Source organism: Ursus arctos, unplaced genomic scaffold (assembly GCF_023065955.2).
Source record: "Ursus arctos isolate Adak ecotype North America unplaced genomic scaffold, UrsArc2.0 scaffold_1, whole genome shotgun sequence".
NCBI lineage: Eukaryota > Metazoa > Chordata > Mammalia > Carnivora > Ursidae > Ursus > Ursus arctos.
This window is the reverse complement of record NW_026622763.1, coordinates 108,823,049-108,849,948: the sequence shown is the minus strand read 5'-3', so window position 1 is coordinate 108,849,948 and position 26,900 is coordinate 108,823,049. Positions and strand designations below refer to the sequence as shown.

At 58.8% G+C, this 26,900-nt stretch overlaps 2 protein-coding genes across 8 annotated transcripts in view; one reads left to right on the top strand and one right to left on the bottom strand.

Moving 5' to 3' along the window:
• The first annotated feature begins 13,236 nt into the window (after positions 1 to 13,236).
• On the top strand, positions 13,237 to 26,620 carry STK25 (serine/threonine kinase 25). 2 transcript variants are annotated; one of them, XM_026490896.4, is made up of 12 exons: positions 13,237 to 13,369; positions 13,836 to 13,958; positions 20,306 to 20,536; positions 21,316 to 21,372; positions 21,919 to 22,027; positions 22,632 to 22,789; positions 22,876 to 23,061; positions 23,409 to 23,554; positions 23,753 to 23,867; positions 24,054 to 24,125; positions 25,619 to 25,755; positions 25,942 to 26,620. In XM_026490896.4, exons 2-12 carry the CDS (start codon positions 13,929 to 13,931, stop codon positions 25,979 to 25,981), a joined length of 1,281 nt encoding a protein of 426 aa, XP_026346681.1. In that variant the 5' UTR covers positions 13,237 to 13,369; positions 13,836 to 13,928; the 3' UTR covers positions 25,982 to 26,620. The 2 variants fall into 2 exon arrangements, with proteins under 2 accessions (XP_026346681.1, XP_026346671.1); XM_026490886.4 differs by having other exon boundaries at positions 13,272 to 13,431.
• Positions 24,388 to 26,900, bottom strand: part of FARP2 (FERM, ARH/RhoGEF and pleckstrin domain protein 2) — a 108,155-nt gene continuing 105,642 nt past the window's right edge. For all 6 annotated transcript variants that reach the window (XM_048214037.2, XM_026490852.4, XM_048214035.2 and 3 more), the window contains one exon: positions 24,388 to 26,733. The gene's annotated coding sequence lies outside the window, so the exon portion shown is untranslated. The remainder of the gene's footprint in view (positions 26,734 to 26,900) is intronic.

Genomic DNA, 26,900 nt, shown 5'->3' with positions numbered 1-26,900 from the left:
CGCCACCATTGTCCCCAGCAGCCCTCGGTAGTGTATGTTATAGAATGTTTAAGATAGGGCCAGTGTGCCAGGCACAGCGACTCGGCCTTGTTTCCATGTGTCTGTGCTTCCCTGCTCGCCAAGTGGGGCCGGGCAGCTCCCCCTCAGCTGTGGGGCATCTGAGCTCTTGAGGTTTTCGAGGCGCAGAATTTGCCCATTGCCTCCAGGGTAGTTATTTTTTCTCACTGGCTTGTGCATAGTCTTTATATATTCTGGGTGGTAATCTTTTGTCTGTTAAAAATGTCGCACATATGGGCACCTGGGTGGCTCTGTCGGTTAAGCGCTAAGGTTCTGCCTTCGGCTCAGGTCGCGGTCTCGGGGTCCTGGGATGGAGCCCTGCGTCAGGCACCCCACTCAGGGGGAGTCTGCTGGTCCCTCTGCCTCTGTCCCTCCCCCACCTTGCCTGCCCGCTCCCTCTCTCTCTCTGTAAGTAAATAAATAAAATCTTTAGAAAAAAATGTCACAAAGATCCCCCTAGGCCGTGACCCCTCCCTGGGGCCTTTGTTTGGGCAGGGCTACCCATCCTGCCTTCCTAAACACGAGGCCCAGGCTTTGTTCCTGACCTTCCGATGGGGTGTTTAAAATCCATTTTTGTGGATGTCAGTAAGAAAGATGTTAATTTTCTTTTTTCTTCTCAAAACTGGGTTGCCAGTTTGTCCAGCACTTCCTGCTGAAGAGGCTGGTGCTTTTCCAGGACTTTTAAACTCAAAGCTGAACCTGAGTCCAAGTCTATACCGCCTCCGGCCAGCCCTACTTCAATTGCTCCTGCCTGGGGAGGTGGGCGGGTGGGGGCTGAGTGGGTGACGGGAGGGGGGGGCACCTGTGGTGACGAGGGAAGTGACGCATCACTGCATTGCACACCTGACACTAATATTACACTGTGTGTTAACTAACTACAATTTTTTTTATTTTTAAAGATTTTATTTGTCAGAGAGCGAGCACAAACAGGGAAGGGGGAGTGGGAAAGGGAGAAGCAGGCTCCCCACTGAGCAGGGAGCCCAATGCCAGGGCTCGATCCCAGGACCCCGGGATCATGACCTGAGCCGAAGGCAGACACTCCACCAACTGAGCCCCCCCCCCCCCCCCCGGCGCCCCTCTGTTGGACTTCTCTGTGGATATAATGCCATCTATCCATAAGGGCAATCTTGTTTCTCCCTTTCAAATACTCTGTTCATTCGCTCCCTCCTCTTCATCCTCGGCTTTCTTGCACTGACTAGAATCCTCACTGTAACACTCAACAGAAGTAGAGGTTTTGGCATTATTTCTTATTCCTCATCTCCGGGGGACACAATTCGATAAGTCCATTAGTACGATGTTGGTTAAAAATATGGGAAATGTTTTTGTCTGAATGAGAGAATATTTATCGTGTATGTGTTAGTTATCCTGAATTTTTATCATGGATATGTGTTGAATATTAGCAAACACTTCTCCATCTCCCAAGATGAAAACAATTCTTTCCCCCTGTGTGTGTGATAACTTACAATGTTTGGCTTTTCCAATGTTAAAATCAACTTACATTCCCATAATAAAAGTAATTTATTCTGGGTGCCTGGGTGGCTCAGTCTGTTAAGTGTCTGCCCTTGGCTCAGGTCATGATCTCTGGGTCCTGGGATCGAGCCCCAAATTGGGCTCCCTGCTCAGTGGGGACTCTGCTTCTCCTTGTCCCTCTGCTGCTCCCCCTCCCACTCGTGCTCACTTTCTCTCAAATAAATAAATGAAATCTAAGAAAATAATTTATTCAAGATTAATCAAACACAGTTGGATGCAATTGCACTAACAACAATCGCTCATACTTGTAACTACTTCATACGTGTACTGACACTTGGCACAACGAAGTCTACTTTTACGCCTTGTTTGCATCTATTGTGTACTGTAATGAAAATTATGCGCATCCATGATTTAAAGAATTTAATAGCTTTATGAGGTTTTGGATGAAAGCATCCGGCCCAGGCCCCCTCTCAGAAGCACCATCTCCAGCCCACGGTTCCTTTCAACGCAGGGCTCTGAGCAGCTCTGCTTTCTCCTGCTGTGCATACGCCCACTGGTTTGCTACCTTGGAAGGTGAGGAAGTAGCCCCCCCACCCCACCCCTCACCTACTTCCTGGCTGCTCCACCTTCTCGTCCATAGTCTCCGCTCCATCTCTGGGTCTTTGGTTCTGGTTTCTGGAAGAGTTCCTTAATTTTGTCCTCCCGGCTTTCTATCCTGATGCTCCTTTCTCATCCTTTGTTGCCTTAGCAAAGTTTCCTGTTCTCTAGTTTATGGACACAGTATCTTACCTTCCTGAGGGTCATAATTGTAAGGGATTTGGGGGTGGGTGGCATTCCCATGCTTCTAGTTTTGCCCCCTCTCCCTGGGCACCTCTCCTTCTGACTTGGCCCCTCCCTTCTGGGAGCGAGGTGCTCCTTGACTGTCCTTCCAAGTGGCCAGGAAAGTCCAGCAGCTCCTTACGGGGCGTCTGGATGAGGTCTGGTGACTGGCCTACCTCTTTCTTGGGAACCCCAAGTGGAGGTCCTTCTCCTGGGTGGTCTGACTTCTCCTGAGACAGTTCCTCAGGTCTCTTGCTTGGGGTGAGGGTGGGGGTCCCTGTCTGTCTGGCAGCATCCTGGAGCAGAGTGCAGGAAGGGGGACCGGCGTCCACAGGTTGGGAGCCATCTCTCCTTGACACCCTCTCCCGGCCTCATTGTCAGTTCCCACAGCTGGAACCTCTCAGACCCAGTTTCTCTGGAGAACGGGTCTGATCTCGTTTTGTCCTGGGGGCAGGAGGCTTGGGAAAGGCTGCCTGGCCTGGCTGTGGGGGGTGGGGAAGGGGCGTGGGGAAGGGGTGTGGGGTCCGGCCCTACTGCTCATCCCTGGCAGGGCCTGGGCTGTGACACTCAGACACCCTCGGAGCTGGTGGCGAGTCCATCGCTGTCACTGTCCCTGCCCGTGGGGGGGGGGGGCGGGGGGTACTCGCCCCGACCCCTGAGGTCTGGCCAGGCCCAGGACACGTGAGTAGGGTGACCGAGGCCACAATGGAGCAGAAGCTTGACGAGCCGGAGCGTGTTTCTGCCTCCTCACTCTCCCGTTGGCCACGGGACAGGTGTGTCCGCGGAAGCTGCTCCTCCCCCGCTCCCGGAATGAGGCAGGAACTGGACCGTATGTGGGATGTGTGGGCCGAGCTGCGGGGAGAAGCTGGGCGGGGGCACGTGGTGTCTGCCGAGAAGGACACTTTGGCTGCCTCGAGCCGCTGTGACTGCAGGCTGCCTGGTCCACGCCCCCCCCCCCCCCCCCCCGCCCCGGGGCTGACGGCTCCACTTCCTGTCACCGACTGTCCAGCTTGTCTCCAGTGCCCCGGGGAGACCTCTGCTCTCTCCTCTGCTGCTGCCTTCTTCACACTTTCCTTTGTCTTTGAGCCCTTTCCCGGGTTTCACAAATCCCTCCGGTCGTTTTAGAAGGGGCGTGGGGAGGAGCCATGGCCAGGAGCCCTTTTAAATGGGGCTTGTGGGTTTCCAGCTTTCCAGCTCATGTCTCTTTTTTATTTTTCAAGAATTTTTTATTTATTCATTTGAGACAGACATACGGAGAGAGATACAGAGAGACAGAGCACAGAAGCAGTGGGGAGAAGCGGGGGAGAGGGAGGAGCAGACGCCCCGCTGAGCAGGGAGCCCAACGTGGGACTCGATCCCAGGCCCCTGAGATTGTGACCTGAGCCGAAGGCGGCGCTCAACCGACTGAGCCACCCCCACCCGGGCGCCCCGCTCGGGTCCCTTCAGGGCACGCTCCCGCGCCTTCCGCGCAGTCCTGCTGCTTGCGATCCGCGGCTCCGCGTTGTCTGTCGGGCCCTGCCGGCTGCTCCTTCCTTCCCAGCCGGCCTCTGGGGGCAAAGTCCGGAGCCTCGTGTGCGGAAGATGCCTGCAGCCCGGCTCCGGTCTAGAGCTGGAAGACACACTCCGGGTCTTGCCACCTAGAGCCATCCCTCTTTGTTCCTTTCTCGAAGTAATCCTCCTCCCTGCTCCGTCCCTTTATCAATCTCCTGGGGCTCCCAACAGAGCACCGCAAACCCGGTGGCACAGGACCTTCATAGTTCCGGAGGCCAGAAGTCCCAAATTGCAGGTGTGGGCAGAGCTGGCCTCCCTGCGGCCCTGGGGGAGGGTCTGTGCCTGCCTCTCTCATAGTGGTGTTGCTTGCCAGCTCTCGTGTCATCCCCTGGCTGGCAGCTGTGTCTGCAAGGTCTATGCGACCCGCCTCCGACCTTCCTTCTCCCTGTCCAGGCACACCTCCTCCAGCACGACCTACCCTATGACCTCTGCAAAGACCCCTGCCCACATGGGGTCCCATTTACAGGTACAGGGGTAGGACTCAACATACCTTTCTGAGTGACGCCATCCAGCCTTCTCAGGTTTTAAGACTTGTCTTTAGCTTTACAATTCTAAAATTTACTACAGTGTGTCAGGTCAAGACTTCATTTCCCCTTCTAACATGAAAACCCACACTTCTCTTCAATTTTGGGGAAATTTTCCCCAGTGCGTGTCTCTGCATACATGTGTAGTCTGAGTGTGTGTGTCTGTGTCTGAGTGTGACTGTGTGTCTGAGTGTGACTGTGTGTGTCTATGTGTGTCTGAGTGTGTGTCTGAGTGTGACTGTGTGTGTCTGAGTGTGACTGTGTCTGAGTGTGACTGTGTGTCTGAGTGTGTGTGACTGTGTGAGACTGTGTCTGAGTGTGACTGTGTGTCTGAGTGTGTGTCTGAGTGTGTCTCAGTGTCTGTGTATCTGAGACTGTGGGTGTCTGAGTGTGTCTGAGTGTGACTGTGTGTCTGTGTGTCTGAGTGTGTGTGACTGTGTGTCTGTGTGTCTGAGTGTGTGTGACTGTGTCTGAGTGTGACTGTGTGTGACTGTGTGTCTGTGACTGTGTGTCTGGGTGTGACTGTGTGTGTGTCTGAGTGTGACTGTGTGTGTCTGAGTGTGTCTCAGTGTCTGTGTATCTGAGACTGTGGGTGTCTGAGTGTGTCTGAGTGTGACTGTGTGTCTGTGTGTCTGAGTGTGTGTGACTGTGTGTCTGTGTGTCTGAGTGTGTGTGACTGTGTCTGAGTGTGACTGTGTGTGACTGTGTGTCTGTGACTGTGTGTCTGGGTGTGACTGTGTGTGTGTCTGAGTGTGACTGTGTGTGTCTGGGTGTGACTGTGTGTGTGTCTGAGTGTGTGTGTGTGTCTGAGTGTCTGTGTGTCTGTGTGTGACTGTGTGAGACTGTGTGTCTGAGTGTGACTGTGTGTGTGTCTGAGTGTGTGTGACTGTGTGAGACTGTGTGTCTGAGTGTGTCTGTGTGTCTGTGTGTCTGAGTGTGACTGTGTGTCTGTGTGTCTGGGTGTGTGTGACTGTGTGTGACTGTGTGTGTGTGACTGTATGTGTCTGAGTGTGACTGTGTGTGTGTCTGAGTGTGAATGTGTGTCTGTGTGTCTGAGCGTGTGTCACTGTGTGTGTCTGAGTGTGACGGTGTGTGTGTCTGTGTGTGACTGTGTGTGTCTGAGTGTGACTCTGTGTGTGTCTGAGTGTGTGTGACTGTGTGTGTGACTGTGTGTCTGTGTGTCTGAGTGTGTGTGACTGTGTGTGTCTGAGTGTGACTGTGTGTGTGTCTGAGTGTGTGTGACTGTGTGTGTCTGAGTGTGACTGTGTGTGACTGTGTGTGTCTGCGTGTGTGTGCCTCTTCCACGCTTGGTGTGCTAGCTGAGTAGCAAGTCCCAAAGACGTCCTTGGCCTAATCCCTGTGCAATGCTAGCTCACGTGGCAAAAGTGGCATTGCAGGTGGGATTGGATGGAAGACCTTGAGGCGGGGAGGTCACCCTGCATTGTCTAGGTGGCCCAGAGTCATCACAAGGGTGCCTGTAACAGGGAGGAAGGAGGGTCGGCTCAGAGAGGAGATACATCACAGGGTCTGGGAGAAGCAGGGTCAGAGAGATGCTGGCTTTGCAGGGGAGGGGGGAGGGGAGGGGGCAGGAGCCAAGGGATGCAGGTGGCTTCTAGAAGCTGGAAAAAGCAAGGAACTTCCAGAAGGAAAGAGCGCTGACAACACCTTGACTTTAGCCCAGCGAGACCCACGCAGACTGTTGCCTCCAGAGCCATGAAATAAATATGTGTTGTTTGAAGCCGTTCGGTTTGCGGCCTGATGTCAGAGCAGCCCCAGGAAGGGCGTGGGCTCAGCTGCGGGCTCACCTGTGCATCGGCCCCATTAGAGCCTGCTTGGGAAGCGCGGGGAGACCCTGGTGCCTGCGACACCGGGGAGCCCATCTACTGCCCCACCCCGGGGGATCCTAGTCTAAGAGTCAGACATAGGCATTGTTAAATCCTGGAAAGTGTAGAAAAAATTAAGAATTTGTATAAAAGATTCATAATCTGGCTCACAGACAACGCTTATAAATGTTTGATACATTTCTGTCCAACCACAGGGGGAGGAAAAGGGAAGGAGAGAGGGAACGGGAATGAGGGAGGAAGGAAGGGGAGGTGGGCTCTTGAGAGGAGCAGTGTAGAAATTTCCCCACTTGCTCTGTGGCTGGTGAGCACTTTCCCAAGTCATTACAATGTCTTATCAACCCCAGTTCGCTGACTCTGCACTGTGTTCCCTGGGTGTGTGAAAGATTATTTAACTGCTGCTATCACTGGGTGTTTGAGGTGTTGGCACTTGTCCCCCTAATGAGCGAAATCGTGCCTATTTTCTTGGTGCTGATGCCTGGAGGGAGGGTTGCTGGGTCTGCAGGAGGGGGCGTTCTTACAGCTCTGCCTCTGGGTCTTGTTATGCGGAGAGCGCTGTCCCCCACGGAACCCCACTGCAAGGATCCGAACACCAAAACAGGGCCAAGGGGTCTGAGCTCGTCCAGTGGGCACAGGGCAAAGTGAGCCTGATGCCACCTAGTCCTCGTCCAGAGAGACGGTGCTGGCTGCCTGCCTCTGGGACGTTGGCGGGAGGCAGACGTTGGTGGCACATTGGGAAGCCCCTCGGCCCCAGGTTTCACCACACTGGGTTTGAACGTCTCCAAAACTTAAATTCAGTCTTCGCAGGTGAAGATTTACTGTCTGTGGGGGCACAGAAGACCTTGACTCAGGCGATCTCCCCGAGGCTGCCGTTGTTGGGGGGGGTCAGCTCCCCAGGGCCGGCCCCCCCCCACTGCCCAGCACCCCATGTGGGGCAGGGAGCAGGCGCCAGCAGGCCCAGGCAGCCACCCCAGCCACGTTCCCGAGATCTGGAGGCCTACTTGACTCATGGATATGTTGTTTTGAAATAATCCTCGTTGTTCTGAGATTTCAAAGTCGTGGTCGGCAGCCACAGACAAGCCATTCTTCTGAGTACAAGAGTAAAACCTGGTCACTGAAGTATACTTGGAAAATTAGAAAAGCAAATAAAAATAAAATTTAAGGTTCATATCACTGTGTATAGTTCAAAAGAGTATAGATATGGATACAAAATTAGGGTGTTGTTCTAAAACCCGGTTTTTCACTCAATAGCACGGTGAGTGTGTTTGCAGGGCCTCCCTGCGTCTGCGGTTCCGTCCCTTGCCAGCCCCCCTCCAGCGGCTGGTCCTCACCCGCGTGCTTGGGAAACGGCTGCCCTGCTCCACGGCTGCCCTGGCTACGGAGTGGGCTGCCTCCCTGCCGAGCTGGGATGTGAGGCCTTCCTGGGGCGGCACTCAAAGCTGCCTCCGCTCAGAAGAGAGGCCTGGCGCCGCACTCCCCCTTCCAGTCCTAGGGACCCTCAGGGACAGCTTGTGAGCAGCTGGGGCTTTAGCCACAACCTGAAGAGGGCCCGGGTCTCCACTACCCGGAGGAGAGTCGGAGGCCCGGAGAGGGGGCACCTGCCCCGCACAGTCAGTGGGGGCAGAGCAGGAGCAAAGGCCGGGGGGTTAGGCGGAGACCCCAGGGAGGCCACGGGGTCTGCTCACCATCCAGGTTCCATCCTGCACCCAGCCCGGTGGCCTTGCGACCTCCTCATGTGGGATGCCCTCCCTGCAGTCCCCTGTCACCTGGATGTCCCAGGACACCCGTTATGGTCCCGTGACACCTGCTGTCTGACGGCGGCCTTCCACCCACAATCCCAAGTGGTAAACGTTGTCCGTGGCTGGTAACACCCTGCCTTTCTCCATTCTCTTCAACCACTGGGTTTCAGGATCAAGGCTGATGTGTGCCCACTGTGTGACAAGGGAGCCCCTAGGGGCAGGCTCAGCCATCTGCCCCCTCCCCTCCTTGCCGCCTGTGCAAGGCTGTCCCCACCCACTGCCCCACCCATGGTGGCCTTCACAGGCTCGCATCCCTGCCTGGTTGAAGGTCTGAGAGGCCTGCGGAGTCCCCTCTGGGACCTACTCCCAGGGGCAAGGTAAAGTCCCCAAACTGCTCAAACCCTCCCACCCAGGGAGGCAATTCTGGTCCCCCCCCCCCCCACTGGCCACTGCCCCTTTGGACAGGGTGAGCTTCTGTGGCCCTCCCAGGATGAGTCCGTTCGACTGGGCACTGTCCAAAAGAGCCACATGTCAGAGCTCACCTCACCCCAACCCCGGGGCCCCAGAGCAGGGGTTCTGACCCAGTACCTGGGTCACTGGGCCAGTGGGATCATTCTAGGCTGTGGAGACCTGGGACAGGCCTGGAAAGGTGCCCAGAGAGAGAAAACACTCGTGCCTCACCTAAGGTCAGTGGGCCTCAAGATGCCAAGGAAAATCTGAGCTTGGGCAGAGAAGCCCCCTTTCAAAGGGGTGGTCGCTAAGCTCTGCCCACCTGGGCTCCTGTCCCACAGGCACAGCCTCTGTGGAGCGAAACCTCGCTGTGCAGTCCAGGAAGGCTCACCAGATTCCGCTCCCCGACGTTCTGAACCTGGAAGCCTCCCCTACCCCCTGCCCCTCCTGCTGGGACTGGGTGGGCCGTGGGCCTAGGGTGCCTCACAGAGCTGGGTCACTGGACAGAAGAGGGGGCTGGCCAGCGGGAGGAGGAACATGCGGCCACCCAAAACGAGCCCTCGACCCGCTTCCCAGCCTGTGGGGGACTCCCGGGACAGACGCTGGTCGCTGGTGGGGCTGGCCGGGTGCTCCTGCCCGACAGGACCCCAGCCTCGAGCCCTGGGCTGGGAGAGGCAGGAGCCAGGCCGCCTTGCCAGGGGCAGGGTCACAGCGCTGGGGGTGCACAGAGCAGAACAGGGTGCGGGGTGGCCCTGGGCGGCGTGCTCCGAGGGGGAGGGCTCTGCGGGGCGGGGGGCGGGGCTCTGAGACGGGGCTCCCCAGGGTTGTGCATGCATCAGTAGCGCCCCCTGGCCTGGGGCATCTGGCCCGTCTCCATTTTGGGCTCTGATGAACGGGCATGCTGGAGATTTCGTACGCAGGTGTTTCTGTGAGGATAACTTGGCATCTCTCTAGCATGAATTCTCGGGATTAGGAAGCCTGGGTCGTATGCTACGTGCATGGTTGACTTCTGCAGCCGTCCCGATGATGTCCAGAGCGGCTGCCCCATTTCGCAGTCAGACCACTTACAGCTGTGAGTGCCCGTTCTGCCGCGTCTGCTGATGACCAACCAACCATTCCGCTCTGCCGGGGAGGCAGGACTTTCAGTGCTAAAACCGGGAAACTCCTGGGAAAATTGGGGCTCTTACTACTGTCAGTACTTTTTATTTTAGCCATCCTTTTTTATTTTTATTTAAAGACTTTATTTACTTATTTATTTATTATTTATTTGAGAGAGAGAGTCTGAGGCGCCTGGGTGGCTCAGTCGTTGGGCGTCTGCCTTGGGCTCAGATCGTGATCCCAGGGTCCTGGGATGGAGCGCCTCAGCGGGGAGCCTGCTTCTCCCTCTCCCACGCCCCCTGCTGGTGTTCCCTCTCTTGCTGTGTCTCTCTCTGTCCAATAAATAAATAAAATTGTTAAAGAAAAAGAGAGAGAGAGAGTCTCAAGCGTGGGTGTTGGGGGGAGCAGCAGAGGGGGAGAGGGAGGGGGAAAGAATTTTAAGCCGGCTCTGTGCTAAGCATGAAACCCAAGGAAGGGTCTATCTTACCACCCTCCCAGGTCATGACCTGAGCCGAAACCAAGAGTCAGATACTCAACCGACTGAGCCAACCAGGTGCCCCTTTATTTTATTTTTGTCTTTTTTGTTAAAAAAATTTTTTTTAAAGTAGGTTCAACATGTGGAGCCCAACATGGGGCTTGAATTCATGACCCTGAGATCAAGACCTAAGCTGAGATCAAGAGTCAGACACTAAACCAACTGAGCCAACCAGGTGCCTTCCCCCCAACTTCTAATATATATGTAGATAGTACCTCACTATGGTTTTGATTTGCATTTCCCTGGTAGTTAATGGTGGTAAGCACCTGTTCACGGGCTATTTGCCATTCATATGTCCTCTTCAGCGAAATGGATATTCAAGTCTGGTCTCTCTCTCTCTTTTTTTAATTGGGTTGTTTTCTAACTGTTGAGTTTGGAAAGCTCTTTATATATTTGTTATATGTATATATACATAGTTGGAAGTGTGATTTGTGGTTTTTTTCTCCCCGTCTTGTAGCATGTGTTTTCATTGTCTTAGCAGTGTCTTTCTGAAAGCAAAATTTAAAAACTTGTTGAGGTCCACTTTATTACTGCTTTTCTTTATTTGTGGTAAAATACACATAACAGGGGCGCCTGGGTGGCTCCGTCAGTTAAGCATCTGCCTTTGGCTCAAGTCATGATCCTGGGGTCTTTGGATCCAGTCCGACATCAGGCTTCCTCCTCGGTAGGGAGCCTGCTTCTCTCTCTCTCTCTGCCCCACCCCTGCTTGTGCACGTGTGCTTTCTCTCAAGTAAATAAAATCTTCAAAAAAATAGACATAACATAAAATATGCAACGTACAGTTTAGTGGCATTAGGTAAGTTCACAATGTGTGACCGTTACTACTATCTATTTCTAGGACTTCTTTTTTTTTTATTACCCCAAACAGAAATTCTGTCCTTATTAAGTAATAATTCCCCATTCCCCTCCCCAGGCCCTGGAAACCTCCCTTCTTTCTGTGTTTTGAATTGGCCTGTTCTTGATGCTTCATACGTGTGCAGTCATATAGTGTTTGCCTCTTTGTGAATGGCTTATGTCCCCTGGCATAATTTTTAAAAAAGATTTATTTATTCATTTGAGATCATGACCTGAGCTCAAACCAAGAGTCAGATGCTTAACCAACTGAGACACCCAGGCACCCCTGGAAAAATGTGTGTGTGCTTTTTTAACTTTTTAAAAAAGATTTTTTTTAAAGATTTTATTTATTTATTGATGGAGAGAGAGACAGCCAGCGAGAGAGGGAACACAAGTAGGGGAAGTGGGAGAGGAAGAAGCAGGCTCCCAGCGGAGGAACCTGATGCAGGGCTCGATCCCAGGAGTCTGGGATCACGCCCTGAGCTGAAGGCAGACGCTTAATGACTGAGCCGCCCAGGCGCCCCTAAAAAAAAAGATTTTGTTAATTGTTTATTTGACAGAGAGATAGAGCCAGAGAGCATGGGGGGGGGGGGCGAGGTGAGAGGGGAGTGGCAGAGGAGCCGAAGGCAGATGCTTCACTGATTGAGCCACCCAGGCACCCCTGAATATTTTTTTATTTATTTTTTATTTTTATATTTTATTTATTTATTCGACAGAGATAGAGACAGCCAGCGAGAGACGGAACACAAGCAGGGGGAGTGGGAGAGGAAGAAGCAGGCTCATAGCAGAGGAGCCTGATGTGGGGCTCGATCCCATAACGCCTGGATCACGCCCTGAGCCGAAGGCAGACGCTTAACCGCTGTGCCACCCAGGCGCCCCACCGCTAAACATTTTTTAAAAGATTTCTTTATTTATTTGAGAGAGGGAGGGAGAGGGAGAGAGAGAGGGATCTCGCTCGGGGGGGGGGGGGGCAGGGAAGGGGGCAGAGGGAGAGAATCTCAAGCAGACTCCCTGCTGGGTGGGGCTCCCAATCCCATGACCCATGAGATCATGACCTGAGCTGAAACCAAGAGTCTGACGCTTAACTGACTGAGCCACCCAGGCACCCCTGGCATAATGTTTTTAAGGCTTATGCTGTAACATACGTCAGAACTTAATTCCTTTTCTATTTCTTTGTATTTTGCTTACTTTAAATTGTGCTATAATGCACATAACATAAAATTTACCATCTTAACAGTTTTTTTAAAATTTTAAAAAATATTTTATTTATCTGTGAGAGACAGAGAACGCAAGCAGGGGGAGCTGCAGGCAGAGGGGGAAGCGGGCTCCCCACTGTGCAAACAGCCCCATTCAGGTCTCCATCCCGGGAGCCTGGGATCATGACTGGAGCAGAAGACAGACACTTCACCGAGTGAGCCATCCAGGCATCCCCCATCTTAAAAGTTCCAAGTACATTTGCACTGCTGTGCAACCAATCTCCAGAACTCCAGAAACTGTGTCCATTAAACACCAGCTCTCCATTTCCCCTCCCCCTGACCCTGGTGCCCCCCAAATACTCTCCATCTCTATCCATTTGGCTCCTTTAGGGACTTCAGATATGTGTAACCATACAATATCTGCCCTTCTGTATCTGGCTTGTTTCACTCAGCATCCGTGTTGTAGCAGGTGTCAGAATGTCCTTCCTTTTTCAGGCTGGATAATATTCCATGGCTTGTATACTCCACATTTTGTTTCTCCGTCGGTCCCTCCAGAGATACTTGGGTTGCCCTGCCCAGCAGGGCCTACAAAATAGGGCATCAGCCGAATGCCCTCCATGGTGGGGGGAGGAGGGAGAACGAGGGGACTGAGGAGGATGGAGAGTAGAGGGAGGGGAGGTGGTCCAAAGGGCCAGGACGGAGGACAGAAAGGGGGTGGGGGAAGGGGAGTGGAAGGCCGGATGGGGATGGAGGGGACTGGGAGGGAGGACCGAAAGGGAGTGGGAGGGGGATGGAGGCAAACCGGGAAGGGGCGGGCGAGGGGCGAGCGGGAGGAGGAGGGCCAGAACGGGAGGGAGAGGAGGAATGGGAGGACGAACAGGGAAGGGAGGCCCCAACCCCAGGCAGCTATGCCCCACCTGGCCCCGCCTCCGGCCCCGCCCCCGGCCCTCCCCTCCCCGGGGCCTGCTGGGAGACGTGGTCTAGAGATGCTCAGGAAGCACGACTCCGAGTCCCAGCGAGCCCCGCGACACCGCTCCGCCCCGTGGCTTGCCGGGACTTGTAGTCCAGCGCCGGCAGGCACCAGGACGCGGAGCGAGCGGTGGGACTCGGTGTCCCAGAGAACCCCGCGCTAGGCCACGACATCGCGCACCGCTCTCGCTGTCGCCGCCTCTGGGCTTTCTCCGGCCGCCGCCGCCACTGCCGCTGCTTCGCGGGCTGGAGGGCCCGGGCGTTCCCGGGCGAGAGGAGGCTGCGGGTGGGAGCCTTCGCGGGCACTGAGGAGCGGGCCGGGGGAGGCCGGGATGGAGCCCCCCGGAGGTGGGCGCGCTGCCGGGTGGGCCCGCACCTGAGGCGGTTGGGGAGGGGGCCGGGCGGTGTTGGGGGCGGGGGTCGGGCAGTAGGGACAGTGGGGCGGGTGGAGGGCGCTGAGGGAACTGGGGCGGGGCTTGCGGTGGGGTCAGGGGGCAGGGCTGGGCGGGGTCCGTGTGGGGTAGGGCGCTTGGGGCGGGGCTCAGCCGTATGGGGTGTGTGAGGGGGCTCGGGGACCCGGCCCTGGGTTGGGGGCAGCCGCCCAGGTGGAAGGGCGGAGGCGGAGGTGGGAGGGGTTTCGGAGGGTTCCCCGGTGGGTGAGGCCCTCAAGGAACGACTTGGGTGGGGGCGCCTGGCCCGGGGGAGCCCCGTGCGCCCCAATGAAGCATGGAACGGGCCTGCTCTCCTTCCAGTTGCCTGAAGCGAGGGAGCCGGGTTCCAGAGCCTCCAGGCGGGATCTAGGGGCGTCCTGGGGTTGCCACGGATGGTCTGAGGGCATCGCAGACATGGCTCACCTCAGGGGATTTGCCAACCAGGTAAGAGTTGGTTTCTGGGTTGTGAGTGGCCTGCCCGAACTCCCAGAGACCAGAGCACTGACCAGGAAAGAGCGCGGGTCACGAAGGGACATTTGTGTCACCAAGGGGTGTCTCTCCTGAAACTCATTCTGGGGTTTCAGAAGCGCAGAGCCCGCGAAGGAGTGTGGGCTGAAGGGAAGGCGTTGCTAGGGACCCCGGTGATGCACGTCGCTGGGCCAGGTAGGGAGCAGAGCAGAGGGGCACAGACCCGGTGGGGCAGGGGGCTGACTCAAGGCGGCTGCTGTGAAGTGTCCTGGGCAGAAGCCCACAGACTGGTCAAAACAGAGCTGCCGTGCAAGGACGGTGGAGAGTGTGCAGAGCCTTATCTCGGGAACAGAGCAGGGCTGGGCAGCCTGGGTAGGATTCTGTGGGAACCTGGATCTTCCCATCGGGAGGTCTTTGGAGGTCGGAGTCCACACCTGAGTGCCCAGCTGGGCAGGGTCCTCTGGCCGTGTTGGGCTGGGTCAAAGGCTGTGGTGACTCCTCGCGGACAGGCAAGCAGGAGGAGCTGGGAATGTGATTAAGCAGCGTAAGAAGGCTCCTGGGAAGAACTTGTTTCACCTGGGCTAGAAGTCTTACTGGGAAGGTGCCTGCTCTGTGTCTTTGATGAATTAGTTCTTGTCATTTCCAACCCGGAGCCACCTTGAGGTGTCTGGCCTTGCATGTTAACCCACTGACTCTGGGGGACCTTCCACGGTGTACCTTGAGTGTGCCCGAAGCGAGCACCTGCTGCTGGTGCAGGGCGGGCAGGGTCGGGGCAGGCAGCATGGGGGCTGGTCGTCTGTGCCCCCGCCCCCCTTGTTACTTCAAAACAGGTGTGAGCTGAGGCTGATGTGAAGTCGAGGAAACCACTCTGACGGCCAGGTGTTCTTCCCTGCTTGGCTCTGTTCTCCTTGAAGGGTTGGCTTGGGCAAGGTTTAGGCGGACTGCTGGGGGGTTGGGATTGTCTGTTGGCACCCTCCGCTGGCCCCTGTGTGCTGAATCGGGGGGGACTGGGACGAGGGAGAAGCAGGGGGCCTGTGGGCCCGACTCAGGGGAGGAGGAGCTGGAGAAGGGCTCAGGTCCAGACCCAGGGGGGCTCCTGTTGAGCAGGACATCCTGGACCAGCTGTGGCCACAGATGGGGACCGGGCCTTGCTGACCAGTGCTCGGTGAAGCTAGGAGATTCTTCGTTTGACATTGGTGTCTGGTAAACTGCATGCCTGTGCTGCTGGGGGAAAAGTCACCCTCCAGCTTGTTTTTGAGAGAGCTGTAGGGTCGATTTTGTACCCGGGAAGAGAGCCTCACTTGCCTCAGCCTAGTCCTGGCTCTGGTGAGTGACAGAAGCTGCAAAGGCAGCGGGGCGCCCACTGAGTGACTTTGTCAAACCCCACCTCGTAAATCCCACGACTGCTGATCCCGCCTCCACAGAATGCCACACGACCACATGTCAGAGACTTCGGGATTTATTTCCGTACTTGAAACGCAAAGGTGCTGACTAGAAAAAAGAATTGAGTTAAAAAAACATCTCACCTACGTGATGCTTAATTATTCCATACGCATTAATAGGGCATTAAAACCAATCACTCGTCGCGCTAAGCCTTTTTACGTGTTTATCTCCTGTGATTCCTCTACCACCCTTATCACACAGGTGCTCTTGTCACCCTAGATTTAAAAACTTGATGCTTAGAAATGTTAGTTGGCTAGAAAGTGACAGATTAGGCTTCAATCCAAGTCTACTTGGGGCTGAAGCTCTCAGCTGTCCCGTAATCAAATGGTAGGATGTGTCTCGAGGCTTCATTTCTTCTCAAAATGGAACAGAAATAGTCTTTACCATTCTTCTTTTCCTCCTTGGAAAGCAGGAAGGGAAAAAAAAGCTGTGGGAATAGTTCCCATGGGTCCCAGAATGAGAAATTGGAGGTATGCTGCGTCTGTCCCTGTGGGTCGGTGGTGCTTCGTGTCGGCCCTGGGCAGCCAGGTCACACCCGCTGCAGGGCTGCAGGAACTGGGGAAGGGACCCCAAAGGAAGTAAGCCTTCTGTCCTTTCAGAGGCCAGTACTCTTCGCCTTTGTCAGTGGCCGGAAGCCTGATTTTCTCTTGAGGCAGTTGTCACTGTGGCCATGTGGGGCAGTTCCTGCTAGGGTCGTGGGTCATGCTCCCCCACAGCCTGTGCTCCTGCCATAGCTGTCTCCCCTCTGCCCTGCTAGTTCCTGCGGGCCGGAACGGCTGCTGGTGCCTAGCACTGTGGCCGCCCCGCCTGTCGTGTGCTGGTTGGGAATGGCTTCGCTCCCTTCATCTTGTGGGGTGACATGAACGGCAGACACACTGCCAGGCGGTGGCCCCAGACCTGGCAGCTTCAGGGCTGGAAAACATGGGTCTCGACCACCAGAGCCACCCGAGCCTTGAGTGATTGTCCAGACTCCGCATTGCCTAGAAAAGCAGCCCAGACCCAGGAGCTGCTTGCCTTTCCTTCCCAGTGAGCTGGGAACACGGGGTCCCTGTGATATGCTTGTCGTGTGAGGGTCCCAGGCAGGGGTGTTCCTGACACAGTGTCTGCTGAGGTGACCAGCCTGCAGTGGGGGACTCCAGGAGGCTGAGAGTAGGGGATCGGGGCCTGGAACTCTGGCTGTGGGCGCCACCGTGCTCTGCTCCCAGGAAGTGGAGGTCTGAGCGCCCTCTCTGGGGGTTTCTTTGGTTGGGCTGCTGTGGTGGACCAGACGGACACAGTTTTGGGCCTGCGTGGAGACTCACGCGGTGTCCTCGGCAGAGCTGAGGGTGGGCGGGGGTCCCCCGAGAGCTGGAGGTGCAGTGGTGCCGGTTGGCGCTGCCGGGTGTCAGCCCTGCCTCCTCCAGCTCTTCTCTTAGGTCACCTTAGGAGAGGGACTTTCTCCCCAGAGACAGAGGACACGGTGTCATGGCACCAGATGGACTGGAGTCACTGGGCAGTGCTGTTGGGGTGTCCCCGGGCTGCGCCGGCGCGTCTGGGGCTGGGTCAGGCCTGCAGGCTAGCGGTGTGGCAGACCTCACGCCAGGGGCGCTGGATAGGCGCCAACGGCCGAATGAACGGAAGGAACATTTGGGAAGGTGGGAAGGTGCTGTGTGGGCCCCAGGGGCTGTCTCCCCGCCACATTTCCCCGAGAAGTCCGGGACTGAGCAGGGAATGGTGAGGTCCCCCCAGAGGCAGAGAAGCTCTCTGGCAGGAAGGTGTTTTCCTGCTGACTGCCCTCTGGTCCACTGTGTGGGCCGGAGGGTCATGGCACACCGCTGCCAGGCCTTTCTCTGAGGCCAGGGTGGGTGCTTATCTTGTGATCTGCGCCCCCACCCACGCCCTGAAGACGGAGGGGGTGGGCAGCTGTGACTTGCAGCCACATGCCTCCCTTGTCCTGGTTTTCTTCAGACCGTGAGCAGCAGGAACGGAGCTGCCCGGCAGTTGGGCCCGAGGGACCTGAGTGGTGCTCAGCTTCCTGTGTCCTGCCGAAGCCTTCAGCCTGGGGCCGTAGCTGGGCCGCACGCATCTGCTGTGCCTCGTCCTCCCTGTGCACTGGTTCTGGGACTGGGCTGCTGGTCCCGGTGAGGAAGCGAGCAGGGCCACATTCCTTACCTGGCTGGGCCAGGGTGAGCGCGGACACCTCACTGGCCTGCCTCTGATCCCTGTACGGAGGGCGGCCTGCGCATCCCTAGGCCTTGCCCAGCCTGCCTCGTGTGGGGGACTGTGTGCTGAGACGCTGCCCTTGGCCCCTTGGCTCCTGCCAGGACCTGCTGCACCCAACTCTCCTGCGAAGTTCCCGGCACCCCGGGGCCCAGGGTCTCATGGCTCGCCTGGTGCTCAGGATCAAGGTTGGGTAACGCGCGGTGCTGCGTTCAGGTGTGGCCTGCGTGCTGACCCCTCCCTCCCAGTTACATGCCTTGGGAAAGGCCGCTGATTGGCAGTTTCTACTGACGTGTGGTCTCACTGTGGAGCCAGCCGGGCCCAACACGGACCTCTCTGCCTGGGGGTGAGCCCGAGGTGCGCTCCCAGGTGTGTGCGGAGTCCTTGCTTGGAGGACTGTCCTTGGCACCGTGGGGCACCCACTGCCCCCAGGATGGGCCTTCCGTCAGCACTGGTGCACACAGCAGTCCGTGCTGGTGTGGCATGGTGAGCTGTGATTTTTTTTCCTTTTTATGTCTGGTCACTTTAGATTGACGCCAAGACGCCCCCTTGTTGATAGGTGCTTGGGGATGTGGGAGCAGCCTCTTTGGAGGATCTGAGTCCCTGGGCCTTGAAAGCCCTTTCTGCCTCTGTCTGGACAAGATGCTAGGCCACCCTTGCCTCCGCCCAGCGCCTCAAACCCTGCGTGGGTCCTGGGGCACCCAGCCCCTCCTCGTCACTCTGGGACTGTGCGGACTACCTCTGACTCTGAGAACACAGTGGCTTGGTGTCTCAGGAGCCTGGGGAGCCATGTGGGCAGGGGCTAGGAGACCCCCAGGGGTGTTGTCATCCTTCATGGAGCCCCTGCGTTGAGCCGTCTCAGCCCCTGACTCATGGAGGGTCAGCATCAAGAGGGTGGTTCTCAGCCCACGGATGGACGCCCCTCTGCCGGCCGTGTCCTGGTGCCCAGACTGCTGGTCTCTGCTCAGTCTCTGTGCCACCCGCTCGGCACCCCTCTGTCCGGGGACTGTGTGTAGTTGTCTGGGATACTTGCGTATCCAGGATGAAGCATCCAGGAGAGCATCGGTTTTCAACTCCGAGCTGGTGTGAGGGTGTAGCTGTCCTGAGAACTGACTGGGGCCGAGAAAGGGAGCCCTTTCTGAGGGGCGTGGCTTCCAGCTGTTCAGGGGGAACTCAGATAATGCATGCTGGGTTGGTTTTCTGTTTTAATTCATAGACTTTGTTATTCAAGAGTCTTCTAGGCTTACAGGAGAATGAGTGAGTCCTGGTCCATTTCTCATCCCTCCCCTGAGGGTCTCCACCTGCTACTAACATCTCGAGGCTTGCTTTAGCGTGGCGTGTTTGTTACAAGTAAAGAGGCAGCACGGGTCTGTTCTTACTAACTAGGCCTGTGGTTCATGAGAGACTCTCCTGGTGCTGCCCCCACTGTCCCCACTGTCGTACGGGATGGCCTTGCTGCTGTCCCCACTGTCCCCAATGTCGTACGGGCTGGCCTCGCCGCCGTCCCATCGTACGGGATGGCCTCGCCGCCGTCCCCACTGTCCCCTCTGTCGTACGGGCTGGCCTCGCTGCTGTCCCTACTCTCCCCACTGTCGTATGGGCTGGCCTCGCCGCCGTCCCCTCTGTTGTACGGGCTGGCCTTGCTGCCGTCCCCACCGTCCCCACTGTTGTATGGGCTGGCCTTGCTGCCGTCCCTACTGTCCCCACTGTCGTACAGGGTGGCCTTGCTGCTGTCCCACTGTCGTACGGGCTGGCCTCGCTGCCGTCCCCACTGTCCCCACTGTCATACGGGCTGGCCTCGCTGCTGTCCCTACTCTCCCCACTGTCGTATGGGCTGGCCTCGCCGCCGTCCCCACTGTCGTACAGGGAGGCCTCGCCGCCGTCCCCACAGTCGTATGGGGTGGCCTCGCTGACGTCCCTACTGTCCCCACTGTCATACGGGGTGGCCTTGCTGCCGTCCCACTGTCGTATGGGCTGGCCTCGCTGACGTCCCCACTGTCGTACGGGCTGGCCTCGCCGCCGTTCTTACAGTCGTACGGGGTGGCCTCGCTGACGTCCCTACTGTCCCCACTGTCGTACAGGCTGGCCTCGCCGCCGTCCCACTGTTGTACGGGCTGGCCTCGCCGCTGTCCCCACTGTCATATGGGGTGGCCTCGCTGACGTCCCTACTGTCCCCGCTGTCATACGGGCTGGCCTTGCTGACGTCCCCCCGTCATATGGGATGGCCTTGCTACTGTCCCCACTGTCGTAAGGGATGGCCTCGCTGCTGTCCCCACTGTTGTACAGGGTGGCCTTGCTGCCGTCCCACTGTCATACGGGATGGCCTCGCTATTGTCCCTACTGTCGTATGGGATAGCCTCACTGCCCCACATCCCCATTCCCTGCCCACTCGTCCCTTTAAGCATGTTATCGTGCCTCACTTGGTCATCCCCACGTGTGGGGCCTTTACGGTCCCTGCACCTGCTCCATGACCTGATCCGTTGCCTAGTGCCCAGGCCTCTCTGCTCTTGGAGGATCTTTTCCTTTGTGCGGAGGGTACATTTAGTTTTTCTGAACACAAAAGGATAAAAGAAGAAAGGAGAAGGAATGTGGGTGAGCTCACTGGCTCCTCGTTTTGGGGATGGTCACTGCGACCTGTCCCGCCGCTCCGCTGATGGGCTGCATGCCCCGTGTCCCCGCAGCATTCCCGCGTGGACCCCGAGGAGCTCTTCACCAAGCTGGACCGTATCGGCAAGGGCTCCTTTGGGGAGGTGTACAAGGGCATCGACAACCGCACCAAGGAGGTGGTGGCCATCAAGATCATCGACCTGGAGGAGGCCGAGGACGAGATCGAGGACATTCAGCAGGAAATCACCGTGCTTAGCCAGTGCGACAGCCCCTACATCACCCGCTACTTCGGCTCCTACCTGAAGGTGCCTGGGCGGGGCCGGGGCTTGCTCTGTGCCAGACCCATGCTTAGGTCGATGCCGGTGACAGCCGACCCCAGCCTGGCCTGCCTCTGGAGAGGTGGAGGGATAATGCCCGGTGTCCCATGTGGTTGGAGCTGGGGGGCCCCTGGGAGTCCCTGTACCTGCTCAGAAGGTCTGGGCTGGGTCTGGCCCCCCGGGGGGACAGTCGGGAGGAGAGGCCTGGTCTGAAGGGCGAGGGACCCCAGCCGTTGAACACAGACCCAGCTTCACAGTGCAGTCGTCCCCCAAAAATAGCCACCCCAAGGGCCAGGTGGACGTGTAGGACGTGAGTGGGGTCTGGTTAGCTCTGAAGTGGCCATGGTGACCCATCGCCTGGCTGTGGGCATCTCCCAGGGCTGGGGCAGCCCCCATCGGACAGCATCTGGGAACCCTGCTGGGGGCACTCTGGGACCTCTGCAGCCAGAGCCCAGTGCCAGCTCCTGGGAGGCCTGCCCAGGGGGAAGGGGATGCTTGGGGTGCCGGTACGTGGAGGCCGGGTGCTGGCTGGGCCTGCCATCTTCCCGGTCGGATTTTTGATGGGGTGTCAACCACTGGTCCGTCTGCAAAGTGGTTGCATTGATGGGAGGGGAGCTGGATGGGACTGCTGGGGCCCTTTTGTGGTGGGTCCCTGAGGGGCCGGAGGCCCGAGTCACCCCTGCTGGGGAGTGTGTGTTCTGGGGGCCCGGCCGGGCTCTGCCCCTTTGCTCTCTGCCCTGTGCTGACGGATGTTTCTCTGGTCCCAGAGCACGAAGCTGTGGATCATCATGGAGTATCTGGGCGGCGGTTCTGCGTTAGACCTGGTGAGGTGTAGGCCGCAACGGCGGGCAGCTTGCCACGGGGGAGCAGACAGGAGGAGGTTGCTGTGGGGGCTGTACCGGCAGCGCCCCTGGACCCACTGTCTGAGGACCCCCGCCTCCTCTCCTCTGCTGTTCCGCTGTATCGCGTATTGGTTAGGAGCTGTCTAAGCCGGACAGCAAGCTGCGGCTGTGGGCCCTGTCCACGGCTTGTGCGGCGGGGTCCTGGGCCTGTGGGGTGCGGGTGAGCTTGGTGCCCCCAGGCAGACAGGCTCGGCAGCGTGGCTGAGACCCCCTTTGCAGCAAAGAAGCGTACGTGCTCTCAAGGGCCTGTTCCGCACTCCCGCCTGCCTCAGCACACCGAGCTTCATGGTAGTGAGGAGTTGTGAAGGGGGCAGGAGGCCCCGCTGTCTGCGGGGTAGGCCCCCCCCCCCCCCCCGGGAGAGAGGTGGTTGAGTTAGGGCCCTGGCGACAGGTCTGGAGTGGCGTGGAAGGAAGGGCTGGTCTGTGTCCAGGGTGCCTGAGGCCGTGCCCTGCCTCCTCTGCCTGCAGCTTAAACCCGGCCCCCTGGAGGAGACCTCCATCGCCACCATCCTGCGCGAGATCCTCAAGGGCCTGGACTACTTGCACTCGGAGCGCAAGATCCACCGAGACATCAAAGGTCCCTGTGCCCCCGACCGCAGAAGCGCCCGGGTCGCTGGAGGGCTCTGTGGCTGGGGGTGCTGGGGGCCCGGGACCTTGTAGCTCAGTGCTCCTGGCCTTTACTCTCTCCTGCTGTCGGAAGCCGAGCAGTTGTCGGGTAGAACATACTCGCCCGTCCCCGTGTGGTGCAAACACCAGCCCTGCAGCGTGTGTGAGAGGGGACAGGCCTTGCTCACGGTCCCCCGTCCGAGTGTCAGCTGCAGGTTTGAGCCATCCCACCCTGTGAGCCAGCCCTGCTGAGCCGGGGAGGCAGCTGGGAGCGTGAGGCCAAGGGTCAGAGTCCACTCTGCCTGCCCTGCCGTGGCTCTGCTCTTGGGGTTTGTCATCAGAGGCAAACACCGGGAGGGCCCTGGAGCTCGTGTGGGGGGTGGCCAGGCGGGACCCCCATGCTTGCAGCCACGCACCCGCCATGCCCGTGGCCCTGGGTCTCTGGCCCGCTGACTGGAGAGGAAAGCTAAGGACGTGCTGGTGTCCCCAGGTGGCATGTGTCTCCTCGGGCAGCTGTGTGCAGGGTGGGGCCTGCACGGCGCGGAGGGTGACACCTGCTGTCCTGTGTTGAGCAGCTGCCAACGTGCTGCTCTCGGAGCAGGGTGACGTGAAGCTGGCTGACTTCGGGGTGGCGGGGCAGCTCACGGACACGCAGATCAAGAGGAACACGTTTGTGGGCACCCCCTTCTGGATGGCACCTGAGGTCATCAAGCAGTCAGCCTACGACTTCAAGGTGGGCACGGTGGCGGGTAGGACAGTGGCTGCGGCACGGCCTGGGGAGCCCCCAACAGCCACGGTCCTGTGTGGCTCTCTGTCCAGGCTGACATCTGGTCGTTGGGGATCACAGCCATCGAGCTGGCCAAGGGCGAGCCTCCGAACTCTGACCTCCATCCCATGCGCGTGCTGTTCCTGATCCCCAAGAACAGCCCGCCCACCCTGGAGGGCCACCACAGCAAGCCCTTCAAGGACTTTGTGGAGGCCTGCCTCAACAAGGACCCCCGATTTGTAAGCCCTGGCTCGGGGGGCGGGCTGCGAGGGGCCTGAGCAGCAATGTGTGGGGTGGGGGACTGCTCCCGAGCTGGGCCCCGGGGGAGGTGCGTGGGCCTGAGGCCCCCTCCCTGTGCCAGGTCTCCCCCCCCAAGCCCCTCCTGATCCAGGGAGGAACTTGCCTGGGGCTTAGCTCTAGGGGAGCTTGTGGAGAGCACGCACTGGGGGGTGGAGGTCCCCCCCCAGCCTCCTCGTTGCTCCTCGCACCGGCTCCCCTGGGGAGCTCGGGGAGCAGTGAGCTCTGGGGCCTGAAGGCAGAGCTCAGCTGTCCCCAGCACCGGTGACTGCGTCCTTTCCCCCGGCAGCGGCCGACTGCCAAGGAGCTCCTGAAGCACAAGTTCATCACACGCTACACCAAGAAGACCTCCTTCCTCACCGAGCTCATCGACCGATACAAGCGCTGGAAGTCAGAGGGGCACGGCGAGGAGTCCAGCTCCGAGGACTCGGACATGTAGGAGCCCCTCCGACGGGCTCACCCTCATGGCCTCGGGCCTTTGGCCCCGGGCCCCTGAAGGCCGGAGGGCCCTACTTAGCATTTAGTGCCGTGAGGTTGCCTCCAAAATAAGTGGGAGGCTAGAGAATGTGTGGGCCTTGGGACCCCCAAATCCCAGCCCCCAGGGCCCTCACCACCCTTCGCCTTCCACCCCAGTGATGCAGACGCTGAGGACGGAGAGCAGGGTCCCATCTGGACGTTCCCCCCCACCATCCGGCCAAGCCCGCACAGCAAGCTGCACAAGGGGACAGCCCTGCACGGCCCCCAGAAGGTCTGACCTGGCCAGGAAGGGGGGGTTGCTTCTGGGGGCAGCAGGCACCCTGGCGTGCGTGCTTCCACAGGCTGTGCCTTGCACGGAGCTCAGAAACTGGGGGCGGGGGGGGGGGGGAGCACGCCTGCCCCCCGCGTGCACGCACTCTTCTCTGCCTTGCTCACAGCCCTGGCTTTGACCTTGCAGCCTGCGGAGCCTGTCAAGAGACAGCCGAGGTCCCAGTGCCTGTCCACGCTGGTCCGGCCTGTCTTTGGAGAGGTGAGGACTGGGCCAGGGGACCCCCTGGGGCAGAGGGCTGTAGTGCTGCTCTGTAGACGCTTCCGTGCGGTGTTAGACGAGGCTTACGGTGAGGGCTGCTGGCCACCCTGTGGGGGTGTCTGGGTCCCTGGGAACCCACTGTGGTTGGACCTGGATCTGGGGGCCAGGCTTTCTGTGCAAAGGGGCAGAAGTGGCTAGGACAGAGCACCTTCCTGTGACCCTCCCGAGTTCTCAGCCTGCTGGGGTCCTTGAACAAAACTAGTGTTCTGTGACGTTTTATTCTGAATTGCAAACACAGGGGACGGTCACCTGTTTAGAGAGCCTGGGAGGCTCAGTTCTTGGTGTTGGGTGTCCGGCCCAGGGCAGGGAGGCCTCAAGGGTGACTCTCCACTGGTCCTTCGACCCTACGCGTCACCTGCTGATGGGTGGTAACACCCAGGAATACGATGCAGCCAGGTACCCCCACACCCTGGTCATGGGCCTGGTTCCCACCCCAGGTGACAGTCCCCAGAACCCGGCGAGGGAGGACAGGATGCTGAGAGCCTATCTGAGGAAAGTGGTGGGGTCGGGAGGGCCTCTGGGTACAGGCAGGAGAGCGCCCACCTGGGGGGCCTGGAGTGCAGGGGAGGAGGTTGGAGAGGAGCAGGTGGCAACAGAGGGACTGTCATGGGCTAAGGCACCGGGAGCTTGGGGGGCACACTGGGCAGGGCCTGGGAGGGAGGTGGTGAACGTCAGAGGGGCCGCAAGTGCCCTGGGCTGCTCTGAGTGGGTGGAATGGGTGCTGAGGGACAGGTGAGGTGCGGGACTGTGGGCCGCTGGAGCCCCCGCACGGTGTGTGCTGGCCTGTGTGTGGGGAGGATGGGGGGAACATGGCTTCATCCAGCGTGTCAGGGCTGGGCCTGAGGTCGAAGCTGCTGGAGGCCGTGTCCTGGGAGGCAGCAGGCTCTTTCCCCTTTTGTTCCTGTGAGGGGTGTGGCAGAGCCCGGGGCTGACCTGTTTCTAACTGCTAGGGTGGGGATCCTCCATGTGGTTCCCACAGCGTGAGTGGTAGGGAGGCCGAGGGTCGGGGTGTCTTGATCTGGCTGTGTGGGGCACTTGGGGCTTCTGGACTGTTTTCTCCAGTCCACTGGACCTGAGCCATGGGCTTCTGTGACCCTCGGTTGGGAGGAGGCCACGTGGTTAGCCTGGCCGGCGGCAGCGTGAGAGGCTGGTAGAGACCCCTCTTGAGAACCGAGACCTGAGGCTGCCTGGGGCGTGGGGGCGGGGCAGCACCTGCCTTCCTCACCGGAGCCTCAGGTGCCTGGAGGGACCCAGCCCATCCTAGCTTCGTGGTGGAAGGACCGCTGGGGTCTCTGTTGCAGGTGGAGGCGTGGTGCCCAGGGTCCCGGGGAGGGCCCGGGAAGCCTCGGGAGCGAGCCTCCTGTGACAGCCTCGCCGAGGGCCCTGCGCTCAGGTGGGAGCTCACGATAGCGCGCACGGTGGTCTCTCCGCAGCTCAAGGAGAAGCACAAGCAGAGCGGCGGGGGCGTGGGGGCGCTGGAGGAGCTGGAGAATGCCTTCAGCCTGGCGGAGGAGTCCTGCCCTGGCATCTCCGACAAGCTGATGGCTCACCTGGTGGAGCGGGTGCAGAGGTGAGGCCGTCACACTGGAGAGGAGGCTGTGCGCATCTCTCCCACTCTCCTTCGTACCCGCCTGCCTTTAGTGGCTGTACTCACGGGCTCGGTTCAGAGAGCAGGCCGCCTGCTCCCAGCGCCCCGGAGCCCAGAGCCGTCCAGGCCCGCCCGGCCTGCGCTCCAGGCCAGGATTCTTCTCTGCAGGTTCTCGCACAACAGAAACCACCTGACGTCAGCCCGCTGAGGGCGCTGCTGCTCGCGGAGCGCGGGGAGAAGCGTCATTGTGAGGAGCTCCGTCGGGCCTGGGCTGATTTGGATCCCCCCGTGCTGCCGCGGCCACGTGGGCCTCGCTGCCGGGTCACAGCCTACCCCCCGGCAGAGGGCCCTCCCGCAGCCACCTGGACTGAGGAGCGGGGATTGTCGGGGCCCGTCTGCCTCCTCCCCTGCCTGGGGGGCCCACGGCGGCCACGCTGGTCATAGACTGGCCTTGTGGTGTCGGATCAGGTACCGTGTCTCCAAAGTACTCGAGTCAGCCAGAACTTTTTTTTTTTTTTTTTTAAAGAAAATGAACTTCCTCGCTTCCCTGAATGTTCTGAGGTTAAGGTGTTAGTTTTCATAGAACATTGAGAGGCTCCTGCCACTTTCAATAAAGACCTGAATTGGAGAGATGCTGGTGGCGGGTGGGGCCCAGTTGAGTCCTTGTCACGGCATGTGGGGACTGTGGGGCCACTGGCAGGAGGGCAGGGCGGCACGCAGGGTGTGGGAAGAAGCCGTTTATCTGGCACTGCACGCACGTTAGCACGAACGAACGAAGACCGTGTGTCCATTTTCTTCAATTTGTTAGGAACGCAGTGAACTAATAAATTAGAGGCCCTTGGGGGAACTCTGGTTTCCGCTTCTCCAGAGCTCTGTGGGGCGGGCACCAGAGGGGCTTCTGCTGGGCTTGCGTGCAGCACGCGTCACAGGGTCCTGTTCTAGGCCAGTCCTCAGCAGGTGCTGCTTGGGGAGAGGAGAGGGTGGGTGAGCATGGGCCTTGGTCTCCGCCCCGAGCCAGGCCTGCAGTTTCACGGGCATGTGCAATCCTCCTGGTGCCCCTGGGGTCAAGGGGTACCACCCCTCTCAGAGGTCACTGTGAAGCTTCCCCCCACACCGTCCTACCCCCT